Source organism: Heptranchias perlo, chromosome 15, assembly GCF_035084215.1.
Source record: "Heptranchias perlo isolate sHepPer1 chromosome 15, sHepPer1.hap1, whole genome shotgun sequence".
Taxonomy (NCBI): Eukaryota; Metazoa; Chordata; class Chondrichthyes; order Hexanchiformes; family Hexanchidae; genus Heptranchias; species Heptranchias perlo.
The window spans coordinates 46,578,371-46,593,379 of NC_090339.1; the positions used below are offsets into that span (position 1 = coordinate 46,578,371).

Consider the following 15,009-nt stretch of genomic DNA (forward strand, 5'->3'; position numbering starts at 1 on the left):
TCAAATTTGAGAGACATCTAATTGTAGCTGCCTCCAGGTGAAATCTGTTTTAATACCATGTAATATTAGAAGAAAATTACAGATTTGCTCAATGGTCTAGCGATTAAAGAAACTATTTTGATTTAGTACTAAGCCATACAGACCAGAAGTTTGCAGGTTTTCCAGACTATGACACAGATAGCAGAGGGGGACTACAAATGGCCTCAGCACTTCTGCAGAGTTCTTGCCTACAGTATACATAGACCCAGAAATCCCTCCTCTACCACTGGGAGTGGCATTGAGAAGGGAGAAATATCCTTTCTGGTACATTAGCAGCTGGAATCAGGTAAAAGTGGTTCTGGGGGTAAACACTGACAGTTAGCATGTCTGCTTTCATTTAAACAGTAAGTGCTGCAGACAAACGTGAGGAACTTGGCTAGAGCAGCGAATGTGACAACAATATTGGGAATTGAGTTAACAAGATCACTGAAAAATCCTGAGTTTGACTTTACGAATATTAATTTAGCTCTTTCGCACTGTTAAGTTTAGTAACTAGTCCCAGCAATCACCAAATGTTACCAACTGAATTTCTACTGATATGGAACCTAATAGTGTGAGACAACTGAATGAATATCTTCTCTCAGCTAACATTCTGATAGCGGCCATATCTTTACAATGCAACTGAGATCATATCCGGGATCTTTCTGGTGTGTATGACTCAGTATCACGATGGGCAGTGAATTTACCAACTAAATTATCAGGTTGTGAGGAGAGAAGCAGCCTTTAATGTGTTACAAGGTAAAATAGCTTATATCTGAATTTGACCTGTCCAGTCACTGTAAAATACAGTAATAAGTTTTATTGTTACTGTAGGAACTGAAACAGGATATCTCCAGTTTTCGCTATGAGGTTCTTGACCTTTTAGGAAACAGAAAATCATCTCGAAGGTCATATTCTACCAGCAGCGATGGGATGCAAATAGGAGACTTGGACGAAGACAGCGCAGAAGAAAAGAAAAACAAAATTGTGTCGTTCAATTTGGCAGGTGAAAGCAATGACAGAAAGCTGAAAATGAACTCTTTCAGTGTTTCAGCTCTAATCAAAACAGTTTCTGGAATTGACCTTAATGAAGAGAAGTCTAAAAATAATAGACTGAGCAAGCAATCTTCATCAATCAGAAATGGCAATCGATTCCAGAGGTACCCAAACTCCAAGAAGGATTCTTTTAAAAGGCTTGGCCTCTTGTTTAGCAAGATGAATGGGCAACTCTCTGAACCAAGTCCAGAGCCTGTGTCTAGCATTTCTGATGGACTACTTCAAGCTCACAATATGTGGCAGGACTTCAAGTATTCCCAAATTTCCAGTCCTAACATTATAACAAAGAGTGAGAGCAATCTTAACACTGTTGGTCTTAACGAGGTCAACAGAAGAAACAGAATTGGTAGTCATTGTTCAGCTAACCATAATGACTCCTTCAACTGTTCTTCCAATATCAGTACCTCCAACAACAAACTCATTGACTCATCAAATGATGTTTATGACTCCTGGGGGGAAGCCTGCGACTTGCTAATGACCAGATGGAACAGTCGTCAAGAGGACTATGTAACAACTCAATTATAATACGCAGTATAATACAACATCTAGATATTACTTTACCACAAGGGGATTTGGGTTATGTCCATGAGGAATTATTTTTAAGACTATTAAATATATAGAACGTGTGGCTGAGAGTGTTTTCTAAAAAGAGAAACCCTGCTTTCTGTAAATTACAGTATTATAATGGGAGATCCTTCTACATTCACCAGCATAAAACACCTCTTTAGTTGCTATCGGCCCAGATTTTGCTGGAGCAGGGCAACTGTGCCCTGTTAGACTCGTGCACATTCAGATTTTAAAATTTTTTGCCCAAAGTTGCTGGAAGTGCGAGCTAATAACGGCACAGCGAGGGCAATAGGTCATCTGGGACCCTGATGAACGACGGGACAGTGTATCTCCTTAATCAATTAAAGGATTGAGATATAAACAGAGGAAGGACTGAGAAGGAGAGTGAATTAGAGTTGGGGAATTCAATGTCAAATCAGGTACACAAAGAGATGAAGAGGGAAAATAAATATTGGATTGAGACACAAACGAGAGACAAAGGAAAAGTAAAAAAAAATTTAAAAATTTAAAATGACATTTTAAAACAATTCACAACCTGAAGGAATGAGATTCCTCACTTATTATTGTTCACTTTCTGAGCGAGGTTGATTGGCAGTCATTAACAATTATCACATTGTCAATAGATACTTACAGTGTTAATCACTAGACTTAACTTCGTGGCAAGTCCAATGGGCAATTAATGTCCAAATGCAGCAACTTCATGAAAATCATGGGGAGGTTAAGGGTGAGATGCCATTCTCGCGAAACTAAGTGGAACGATACCAATCAGCCAGTGACTTGTGGCTATTCGCAATTCATAGGGTATCTCTTCCTCGCCACAAGTTGCTGGCCGATTTATGCATTAGTAACGGTGTGTGTCATTTCAACACTTATTTTTTCAGCAAAATCTGAGTCATGTTTTATGCTTCAAAACTTCTGGTTAGAGAAAGTTTTGGGCAAATGTTTGAGCAGTTTCCACTGTTGTACCATTGTGAGCTTCTATTCCAGTGATAGTTTGACAGGGGACAGTACTTCACAGCAGCAATGGGGAATCTACATAGAAGACCCATTTCTGAGGTACAATAATGGGCAAGTGAAAAAGATCATGTAGGTCAGCTGTATTCTATCTATGGCAGGGCATCCCCTACTGATTGAAGCTTGTGGAATTTATCATAAAATAAAAAGATATGGATCTGGCCCAGCAGCAGTTAGGAACCCTACATGCATATAATCAGATCACAAAACTAAACAGAAATGGCCATGACATTTTCCTTGTAATGGAACAATGATCTCAAAAGAGCTAAGAAAGCAAAAGGTAGAACAACATATCAACAAAGTTAGAGTGGAACGGTGATGCAGACACAGAAAGTCACAGTAGAACATCTTGTGGCCACTTCCGAGACACACCTGCTGGAGCTCCTAATGGATTGAGACACAAACGAGAGACAAAGGAAAAGTAAAAAACAACCCCAGCCTATCCAATCTTTTCTCATAGCTAAAATCCTAATGATAGCAACTGAATATCCCAATCAGAGGGGAGCAGAAGTGAGCAAGTTTCAGCCCCAATATTGTAATCCGGTAATGTGAGGTTCTGCTACCAACACACAGCGTCCAATATATACTGCCTATAAACATTTGAGACTTCCACCAGATTTTTTTTTTAAATCACTAGTTTCCTAACGAGCAACAAAACAAATTTTGCTTTGGTGTCAAATTGGTTCAATTACTGACGAATTACAAGTTAAGAAATGTTCTGTAATTTAAACGATTTCCCTCCATCCCCATTTTAAAAAAAAACTTATAAATTGGAAGGCAACATCAGCTCTGGGCTTTCTTTAGAGTACAACTTTAGGTCCTAATAATAGTTTATACTGGTACCTTACTCCATAGCTATAAGCTGTTTCATCAATCCTGACATACCACTAGATGTAAACAATACTTATTGATAGGGCTCAACTCCTCTCCCCACCAGGAGGTCTCCCTGTCTGTCAAATATAGAGCAGCATTGTTCAAGTGCAGCGGTGCTTTTCATATCCACCATTTGCACTAGATAATTTTTTCAGTTTTTTTTTGTTGTCCACTTTCGAAGACCGACTCACAGTTGGGTGTAGTTCTACAGTACCTCAGCCAAGTGGCAGTCATCTTATATGAGCCAAGATAATGAATGTTGGCAAGTTATTTAACATTTAATTATTTAACAATTATCTACATTCATGGAATTTCCAGCAGGGGTTGCTTAATAGCAAGCAAGAATCCTTGCCATGATCAAGCTTTGAGCGCCAACACATGGACTGCAGTGCTTCAAGAAGGCAGCCCACCACCACCTCACAGCAACTAGGGATGGGCACTAAATGCTAACCTTGCCAGAGAGGACCACATCCTGAGATTGAATTTTTAAGAAACTAGTTATTTTTCACTCCAGATAGAACTGCTTCAGCCTTGTTCCACTAGCACCAACAGTGCAAGTATCTTTTGAATGCAATTTACCACTTGATAAGCTAGATGTTTATTTTCCAATTGTAAATCCAACCCCTCATACATGGCAAACAAAGTCAGCTTTTATTGTGCATTAAGTTGGAAGAGATGGGGAAAGCAGCTGGATTGCCTTGTACAACTTTAATGCCAAACCATTTGAGAATCAGCAGCTAGATTAGTTAGCAATGTATTGGCAAAGTTTGCATCAAGAGATCAGCATACACACAAAAAATGTTTCCTAATGGCAGATTGCATTTTGATTGGCATTGGCAGTTGGTATTTTTGTCTGTGAGGCTGCAGTGGGCTTCACTAATTAAACTGTTTTGTGGATAAATCAGAACAGCACTTTCCTGAAGCCCCAATATTTCAGTGAGCTTCTAATTATGAGTGTAAGTAGGAGGATCAAAACAGTCCTCATGAATAATACTTGTGTATAGATTTGGTCATTTTATAATGCCAACATTTTATTTCTACAAAAAGTCTGGAAGCACTCTAGAAAAAAATTATAGCATTTCCATCACAATTGAGGCAAAGTATTTTTGACAAAAAATATTATGACAGGAAGAAATTGATCCTGTAGTCCTCATGAGTTGTATATAAATAAACTGATTACCAAGCAGCTAAACACAGAATCACTTCCAACTCAGCCTTCACTGAGCTTTTGGACTTGATCTGAAAACCTACCCCTTTGACCAAGCTTTTGATCACCTGTCCCAATATCTCCTTATGTGGCTGTCAAATTTTGTTTGAAAACACTCCTGTGAAGCGCCTTGGGATGTTTTATTATGTTAAAGGCGTAATATAAATGCAAGTTGTTGTTGATCTCAGGCAGTACTGTCACTTAGAATGGAAGAATTTAGTTTGACAACATGCCCTGTTGAGTCATCTGTTATTACATCAAACTTTTCCTTAAAAAAATGTTTCTTCTCCTTATGATGCACCCACACCATCTTTAGAGACTGGTATATGACATAATGCACCATGTTACATTATCAGAAGACAACCTTGGATGACTCACTTCTGTAGAATATGGCTAAATTGAGTTAAACATGAGGAAATTCATAGAATCATAGAAAGTTACAGCACAGAAGACAACCATTCAGCCGATCGTGTCCGTGCCGGCCGGAAAAGAGCTATCCAGCTTAATCCCACTTTCCAGCACTTGGAGGCCTGTAGATTACAGTACTTCATCCAAGTACTTTTTAAAATGAGTTGAGGGTTTCTGCCTCTACCACCCTCTCAGGCAGTGAGTTCCAGACCCCCACCACCCTCTGGGTGAAAACATTTCTCCTCAGCTCCCATCTAATCTTTCTACCAATTACTTTAAATCTATGCCCCCTGTCACTGACCCCTCTGCTAAGGGAAATAGGTCCTTCCTATCCAGTATCTAGTCCTATCATAATTTTATATACTTCAATTAATTCTCCTCTCAGCTTTCTTTGTTCCAAAGAAAACAACCCCAGCCTATCCAATCTTTTCTCATAGCTAAAATTCTCCAGCCCTGGCAACATCCTCATAAATCTCCTCTGTACCCTCTCTACTATCAGCACATATTTCCTGTAATGTGACCAGGACTGTACACAGTACTCAAGCTGTGGCCTAACTAAGTTTTATACAGTTCTAGCATAACCTCCCCACTCTTATATTCTATGCCTTGGCTAATAAAGGAAAGCATCCCGTATGCCTTTTTAACCACCTTCTCTACCTGTCCTGCTACCTTTAGGGATCTGTGGACATGCACTCCAAAGTCCCTCTATTCCTCTACACCTCAGTATCCTCCCATTTATTGTGTATTCCCTTGCCTTGTTTGCCCTCCCCAAATGCATTACTTCACACTTCTCTGGATTGAATTCCATGTGCCACTTTTCTGCCCACTTGACCAGTCCATTAATATCTTCCTGCAGTCTACAGCTTTCCTCCTCACTGTCAAAGTGCAAACACAAACCTGCAATCTACCACAGCTTATCCTTGCTACAAAAGGCATGACACTAATAGGCTAGAGGAAAGTAAAATATTTAAAACAATTTTAGTCACATAAGCCAAACACAGTAGGTATTTAGAATTTATTTTTGCTCTCCTCCTCCCCCACCCAAAATGAAATGCAGGCAAGTTACTTTCAACTCAATTTGGAATGCTAGCCTCCAATACAAGACACATGTTCACTTATTGGGAGGTTCTATGGAGCACAATGGAGTGTCTTCTCTCCAGTGTTACTGTTCTAGCAAGATAACTTCCAACAAACTTGAAGGGAGACATGTCAACTGTTTTCATTACACAACTTAAGAAACCTGCATAGAACGATAGCTTATTTTCTCCTCTAATTTCACCTCCCCCTAATTCCAGACACATACCCATCAAATGTCCTAGGATGATTAGTGACTGGCAGTTTCAAGTGCTGGGGAAAAAAAAATCTAATCCCATTTACCCTGCCTGCACCTGTAATTCAAAAAGTTCCAAGACATTTTAGAGGTATCATTAGAAAAAAAAGACACCAAGCCAAAGTAGTACATTTTAAGATAGGTGACCAAAAGTCAAAGATGTGGACTTGAAGGAGGGTCATATGTGAAGATGAAGGTCGAGTGGTTTAGGGAGGGAATTCCAATGTATAGGGCCTAGGCATTTGAAGGCATGGCCCATAAGTGATGGAACAAGGGGTGGGGGGAGGAAATGCACAGAAGCATAGCTCCCTTAGCAACAAAACAATGAACACTGAATACCAGCAACAAACAGAAAATGCTGTCAGCATCTGTGGAAGTAAAAAAAATAGGCTGACTATTCAGGCAGAACCTCAGAACTGAAAACTGAATTGAGCATTTTAATAGAATCAAAAAAAAGGGGAGGGGAAATAAAATAAATTCCGATGACAGGAAGATAATGGGTTGAACGATCTGTAACCTTAAGAAAAGTGGGCAATTCAGATGATAAAAGATGTCAGTCAAGCAGACATTAGGAAACAAAAGAAATAGCTAAGACAGTGAAAGGGAAATACAAGAACACCGAGAAATTGGGAGAGAGGGAAAGCCTGCAGATGCAGGTTTAAATGAAAATGAAAAGCTGGAAAAACATCAGTCTTATAAAGGAAACAACAAACCAACATCCCCTACCACCACCAGCACCAACTGTGTTCTAAGGGTCTACATCCAAAAGCATCAATCTGCCTTTCTTTCCCCCACCTAGGACACTGACAGGCTCCTCTCTGCAACGCCAGTCTCCCTTGTAGTAAAGAAATGGGGTAACATAACTGAGGTCAAAGTAACTAAAGTTAATGTTCAGACCAGAGCACTGCAGTGTCCAGACGAAAGATGAAATACAGTTCCTAAAGCTTGTATTAAGCTTGGTCGGAACAGTAGGTCAAAGACTGAATTTTCAGAGTTATTCTCCCCCTTCCCAAAATAAATGCCCATTATAAACCACTTACGTTGATTATGGTCAGTCACCTATAATATGGATTTTAAGGTCTCTTACCACATTCCTTCCTTGGTCAAAGGTTAACTGGAAAAATGAACCTTGCAACTGCCTCAACAATCAGCCACTAAGTAGGGCACAACAATAGCCTCAAGTGGCTGCCATCAAATGTATTTTTCCCTTTCCTGCCCCCATCCCAGTTTACTAATTCAAATTTCTGCTCCATGATTATGAATTAAGACAATTTAGATTCAAAAGTCAATACAAGATACAGCACAGCAACATTTACTGACAAGTTTTCACTGGGTTACGTGTAAAATCAGCACACGGACACAAAAAGGTTGCAGTGCTCAGTTTTTATTACTCAACGCTTTTAAATAATGAACCCATAACCACACACCATCTCATAACTGTACTCCAGAAAACAGCAGCAGACATTAACAGTCTAAAACAAAACAAAAGTGAGTGCCAAACAATTTTTCTCTGTGGCGCAACAAAACTAATAAGGCAGTCAACATTTTAAGCTGAACTGGAAACTTTATAAAAATATACAAGCTTTCACAAACTAAAGACAATGGAATCCTGATTGTTTTTAAACATGAGGTAGAAGCGGTACAGATTGTGCGCTAGAATCATCAGCTAACAGGAAAACTGGGTGGAAAATGGTACACTCAATGTCAAGTAGGAATAATTTTCCTTCTTTGAAGGTTAATCCTTTGTGAAACAGTTCTTCAACTGAATCCAGAAGACAGCCATTTCACTGAAGGGGAAGTTGAAATTCTCAGTTGATATTGTGTAGTGGGGGTAAGCTTGTATAAAGTACATCTACTTATTAGCAACATTTACCCTATTTTCGGTCTACAAATCCAATTGGGAATTTTACTGGAAAGTGAAAAATCTCAATTGAGTTGAACACAACTCCCATTTAAATAAATGACCATATATGCAAACATTTCAGGCAAATGTAGACAAAAGATAGAAAAGGTCATCCTCTATCTGAATAGAAAGTGTCTATAGAGAAGTATTGAAATAAAATTGAATCTTCCGAGTTAGGCAATTAAAGGATCGGGGTGGGGGGGGGCAGGGATAGGGGGTTAACAATCTACTCCTTTAGTTGGGTTTGTTAAATCCTAAGCCCTTTTTTTGTACACTTAGTGAGATACATAGTGTGTAGGTGGATTGGTAGGTGCAACATAATTTAACGGAGGTGGAGGCGCCGGACATGCTGTGCTATGCAGCCTTGAACTGTTGCACATCTGATTTGTTGGGTACCAGGTACCAACATAGTGAAGCGTGGATGTTACAGGGATGCAGGGATCATAAGCAGACATGGGTGCTGGAATGTACTGGTCTGTCAGCACTGGATAATATACTGTTGAATGAGGAACTGGTTGAGGCTCCACAGTAGGATAAGAACCTGCAAAATAAAAGCAGCCCTTTAGTACCAAAAATTAAAAGCTACCCTAAAAAACTAACATGTTACAACTTAGGAGGAACGTACAGGAACCAGCAGACTACCTACAAGAGCTCTCAACTTGAACATGCAGACCATATGTCCCATCATGGAAAATATTGATATGCCCTAAAGCAAGGAGAACCCTTCCAGGGGGAGGGGGGCTCAGATAGCGTTTTGTGACAACATGCACTCATCAGTTTTCATCCAGATTTTAAATCCTCATCTAAAATTAAAATCATATGAAGACCTACCTTTTGGAATGGTTTGTAAGAATTCTGTAATTATCACATCTAATTCTACCCAAGTGTTACTTAACCATATGTTATGCACAATCTCATTTAAAGTTATAACTAATTGCTGAGTTTGAAGAATCACATTTAGCACCCTTATTTGGTGTTTATTTTTTTAAAATATAATGCAGGAACAGATACAAGGAGTGCTAATTTTTTTTTAAATTGAGAGACTGTGGATGACATGTCAAGAAGAGTTACTGAAGCTAACTAATAGGAGTTTACAGATGAAGCTGAAAACATACCACATTTAATGACCATCTACTATCAGTTCAACCTTCCTCCAGGCAGCTTTAGTAGAGCAATTGTGCAGAATCAGCTCCCATTTCTCAATGTGTTCAGACAAACTAAGTTAGTCATTTTGCTACCTAAAAGTTTGAATTGAGCAGTGATTAGGATCAATTGCCAACCACCCCCCTATTTAATTAAGTTTTAAATCTGGAGACAATTGGACCAACTTGCATTTATATAGCTCCTTTAATGTAGTAAAATGTCCTTCACAGGAGTATCAAACAAAATTTGACACCGAACCACAGAGATATTGGGACAAGTGACCAAAAGTTTAGTCAAAGAGTTAAGTTTTAAGGGGGGGGGTCTTAAAGGAGGAAAGAGGGGTTTAGGGCGGGAATTCCAGAGCTTAGGGCCATCAATGGTGGAGCATTTAAAATCAGGGATGCACAAGGTGCAAGAATTGGAGGAATGCAAAAATCTCAGAGGGCTATATGAGGTTACAGAGATAGGGAGGGGTGAGGCAATGGAGGGATTTGAAAACAAGAATGAGAATTTTAAAATCGAGGCGTTCCCAGACTGGGAGCCAACGTAGGTCAGCGAGCACAGGGGTGATGGGTGAATGAGAGTCAGGACATGGACAGCAGAGTTTTGGATGAGCTCAAGTTTGTGGACGGCGGAAAATGGAAGGCCAGCCAGGAGAGAACATAAGAAATAGGAGCAGGAGTAGGCCAATCGGCCCCTCGAGCCTGCTCCGCCATTCAATAAGATCATGGCTGATCTGATCCTAACCTCAAATCTAAATTCATGTCCAATTTCCTGCCCGCTCCCCGTAACCCCTAATTCCCTTTACTTCTAGGAAACTGTCTATTTCTGTTTTAAATTTATTTAATGATGTAGCTTCCACAGCTTCCTGGGGCAGCAAATTCCACAGACCTACTACCCTCTGAGTGAAGAAGTTTCTCCTCATCTCAGTTTTGAAAGAGCAGCCCCTTATTCTAAGATTATGCCCCCTAGTTCTAGTTTCACCCATCCTTGGGAATATCCTTACCACATCCACCCGATCAAGCCCCTTCACAATCTTATGTTTCAATAAGATCGCCTCTCATTCTTCTGAACTCCAATGAGTAGAGTCCCAATCTACTCAACCTCTCCTCATATGTCCGCCCCCTCATCCCCGGGATTAACCGAGTGAACCTTCTATGTACTGCCTCGAGAGCAAGTATGTCTTTTCTTAAGTATGGAGACCAAAACTGTATGCAGTATTCCAGGTGCGGTCTCACCAATACTTTATATAACTGCAGCAATACCTCCCTGTTTTTATATTCTATCCCCCAAGCTATAAAAGCCAACATTCCGTTGGCCTTCTTGATCACCTGCTGCACCTGCATACTAACTTTTTGATTTTCTTGCACTCGGACCCCCAGATCCCTTTGCACTGCAGTACTTTCCAGTTTCTCGCCATTAAGATAATAACTTGCTCCCTGATTTTTCCTGCCAAAGTGCATAACCTCACATTTTCCAATATTGTATTGCATCTGCCAAATCTCCGCCCACTCACCCAGCCTGTCGATATCCCCTGAGGTTTTTTATGTCCTCCTCACTCTCTACTTTCCCTCCCATCTTTGTATCATCTGCAAACTTTGATATGTTACACTCGGTCCCCTCCTCCAAATCGTTAATATAAATTGTAAAGAGTTGGGGACCCAGCACCAACCCCTGCAGAACACCACTGGCTACTGGTTGCCAGTCCGAGAATGAACCATTTATCCCAACTCTGCTTCCTGTTAGATAACCAATCCTCCACCCATGCCAGAATATTACCCCCAATCCAGTGATTCTTTATCTTGAGCAATAATCTTTTATGTGGCACCTTGTCGAATGCCTTCTGGAAGTCCAAATACACTACATCCACTGGTTCCCCTTTATCCACCCTGTACGTTATGTCCTCAAAGAACTCAAGCAAATTTGTCAGACATGACGTCCCATTCATAAAGCCATGCTGACTTTGTCCTATTAAATTATGTTTATCCAAATGTTCTGCTACTGTCTCCTTAATAATAGACTCCAAAATTTTACCCACCACAGATGTTAGGCTAACTGGTCTATAATTTCCAGCCTTCTGCCTACTACCCTTTTTAAATAAGGGTGTTACATTCACAGTTTTCCAATCTGCCGGGACCTTTGCCGAGTCCAGAGAATTTTGGAAAATTATTACCAAAGCATCCACAATCCCTATTGCCACTTCCCTCAAGACCCTAGGATGTAAGCCATCAGGTCCAGGGGATTTATCCACCTTGAGTCCCATTAATTTACTGAGTATCAATTCCTTAGTGATTTTAATCGTATTTAGCTCCTCCCCCCCTAGAGCCCACTGTTTGTCCAGTGTTGGGATATTCTTAGTGTCCTCCACTGTAAAGACAAACAAAATATTTGTTCAGCATTTTTGCCATCTCCATGTTTCCCACCATTAATTTTCCGGTCTCATCCTCTAAGGGACCTATGTTTGCCTTAGCCACCCTTTTTCTTTTTATATAACTGTAGAAACTCTTGCTATCTGTTTTTATATTTTTTGCTAATTTATTTTCATAATCTATCTTCCCTTTCTTAATCAATCCTTTCGTTACTTTTTGCTCTCTTTTGAAGACTTCCCAATCTTCTATCCTCCCACTAAGTTTGGCTACCTCATATGTCCTTGTTTTTAGTCGGATACTATCCTTAATTTCTTTACTTAGCCACGGATGGCTGTCATTTCTTTTACACCCTTTTTTCCTCGGTGGAGTATATATTTTTTGAAAGTTGTAAAATAACTCCTTAAATGAACACCACTGCTCATGTACCGTCTTACCCTTTAATCTATTTTCCCAGTCCACTTTAATCAATTCCGCTCTCATACCATCATAGTCTCCTTTATTCAAGCTCAGTACGCTTGTTTGAGAACCAACCTTCTCACCCTCTAATTGGATATGGAATGTAACCATGTTATGGTCACTCATTCCAAGGGGATCCTTAACTAGGACATTATTAATTAATCCTGGCTCATTACACAGGACCAGGTGCAAGGTTGCTTGCCCCCTTGTAGGATCAGTTACATACTGCTCAAGAAATCCATCCCTAATACACTCAATAAACTCTTCATCAAGGCTGCCCTGCCCAATTTGATTTGTCCAGTTAATATGATAGTTAAAATCCCCCATAATTATAGCTGTTCCCTTATTACATGCCCCGACTATTTCCTGATTAATACTACTTCCAGCAGAGTTGCAACTATTAGGAGGCCTATATACTACGCCCACTAGTGTTTTTTTCCCCTTATTATTCCTTATCTCTACCCAAACTGTTTCATTATCCTGATCCTTTGTCCCAATATCATTTCTCTGTATTACAGTGATTCCTTCCTTTATTAACATAGCCACCCCACCTCCCCTTCCTTCCTGCCTGTCCTTCCTGATTGTTAAATACCCTGGCATATTTAATTCCCAGTCGGTGTCACCCTGCAGCCATGTTTCTGTAATGGCCACAAGATCATACCCATACGTAGTTATTTGCGCCGTTAACTCGTCCATTTTGTTACGAATGCTACGTGCATTCAGATAAAGAACTTTCAAATATGTTTTGTGACACTTAGTTCCTGCTTTTTCCTTTAACACTTTACCTTTTACTCCATACCTTTTGTCCCTTCCTGACATGCTTTCCTCTGTCTCCCTGCTCAGGTTTCCAACCCCCTGCCACAGCTTTGATGTTGGGTTAACTGCCTTACGCCTTCTAGTTTTTATTTTATCTGTCATGCCTAAAGTACACTTTCTTTCCGCTGCTCTACGCTTTTCCCTTTCACTTGTTCTTGAACAACTGTTTGTGCTATTTGTATTGTAGATTTCCCCTGGGTCTTCCCCGCTCTTGCTGCTCTCAACTTTATTCCCTTCTGACTCCCCGCTCAGGTTCCCATCCCCCTGCCACTCTAGTTTAAACCTTCCCCAACAGCACTAGCAAACACCCCCGCGAGGACATTGGTCCCGGTCCTGCTCGGGTGTAACCCGTCACGCGAAAGTATTGGATTAGTCGTGTCTGGAGGTAACGAAGGCATGGATGAGGGTTTCAGCAGAGGAGCTGAGGCCGGGGGGGTGGGGGGGGTGCTGGGCAGGGAGAAGACGTCAGGCGTTGTTACGGAGCTGGGAGTAGGCGGTCTTGGTGATGGAGCAGATATATGGTCGGAAGCTCATCTCAGGGCTAAATAGGATGCCAAGGTTGCGAACAGTCTGGTTCAGCCTCAGACAGTGGCCATGGAGAGGGATGGTGTCGGTGGCTAGGGAACGGACTTTGTGGCAGAGACCAAAGACAATGGCTTTGGTCTGCCCAATATTTAGTTGGAGCAAATTTTTGCTTATCAGACAAGCAGTGTGACAAATCAGATAGTGGAGGGGTCGAGGAAGGTGGTGGTGAGGTAGAGCTGGGTATCGCAGCGTACATGTGGAACCTGACGTCACCGAGGGGCAGCATGTGGATGAGAAATAGGAGGGGCCCAAGGATAGGTAAACGGTGCAGAAGCAGAATAGAAGCCACTGCAGGTGATCTGACTCTGAATGGATAGACAAGAATGGAACCAGGGGAGTGCAGTCCCACCCAGCTGGACGACGGGGGAGAGGTGTCGGAGAAGGATGGTGTGGTCAACCACGTCAAAAAGCGGCAGTCAGGTCAAGAAGGTTGAGGGGGGATAGTTTACCACAGGCAGTCACAAAGGATGTCATTTGTGACTTTGATAAGGGCCTTTTTAGTATTGTGGCAGGGGTGGAAACCTGATTGGAGGGATTGAAACATGGAGTTGAGGGAAAGATTGGCATGGATTTGGGAGGCAACAATGCATTCAAGGACTTGAGAGGAAAGGGAGGTTGGAGATGGGGTGGTAGTTTGCAAGGACAGAGGTGTCAAGGGCAGGGGGGGGGGGGGGGGAAGAGAAGAAATGATGGCCGATTTGAAGGGGTGGGACCACAGTACCTGAGGAGAGGGAACCATTAACAATCAGCTAACATAGGGGCCAGGAAGGGAAGTTGGGTGGTCAGCAGTTTGGTGGGAATAGGGTTGAGGGAGCAGGAGGTGGGCCTCATGGTTAAGATGAGCTCAGAGGACATCAAGGGACACAATTGCCCAATAAACAGCACAAGACTGTTTGTTCTCCTGTGGCATAACTCAGACAAAATTAAGTGTTGGAACTGACTAAGCTTCAACTGTAAACATCACTGGGTGGTCTTGCTCAGAAATGGAGTCCCTGATTTTGTCCAGTGGTCCTAGGCCTGGCTGACTGATGCCTTGAACTTATTAATTTTACACGTTGAAATTCTAATTGATATTTTAGCCATTAGTTCAACTTAAACATTATGAATTTTAATGCCTAGTTATTTCTGGTTCCTTCTGTGTTTGTTGTGGAATGTGATTCTCATCTGTGACGGGACTAGAGGGTCAGCACCGAACAATCAAAAAAAAAAATCTATGAAAAGAAAGGCCTCCATTGGATTCGGATAGACAAACAGGAGTAGGCCA

General features: G+C 41.2%; 2 protein-coding genes across 2 annotated transcripts in view; one reads left to right on the top strand and one right to left on the bottom strand.

Annotated features, from left to right (window-relative positions):
* The window catches only part of LOC137332747 (short transient receptor potential channel 5-like), a 70,084-nt gene extending 68,393 nt beyond the window's left edge, over positions 1–1,691 (top strand). Inside the window, exon 11 of the mRNA XM_067996684.1 lies at positions 853–1,691. Coding sequence (XP_067852785.1) covers positions 853–1,599 — 747 coding nt within the window. The 3' untranslated portion in view covers positions 1,600–1,691. The remainder of the gene's footprint in view (positions 1–852) is intronic.
* A 6,164-nt stretch (positions 1,692–7,855) lies between these two features.
* Positions 7,856–15,009, bottom strand: part of alg13 (ALG13 UDP-N-acetylglucosaminyltransferase subunit) — a 76,328-nt gene continuing 69,174 nt past the window's right edge. Inside the window, exon 28 of the mRNA XM_067996744.1 lies at positions 7,856–8,917. Coding sequence (XP_067852845.1) covers positions 8,652–8,917 — 266 coding nt within the window. The 3' untranslated portion in view covers positions 7,856–8,651. The remainder of the gene's footprint in view (positions 8,918–15,009) is intronic.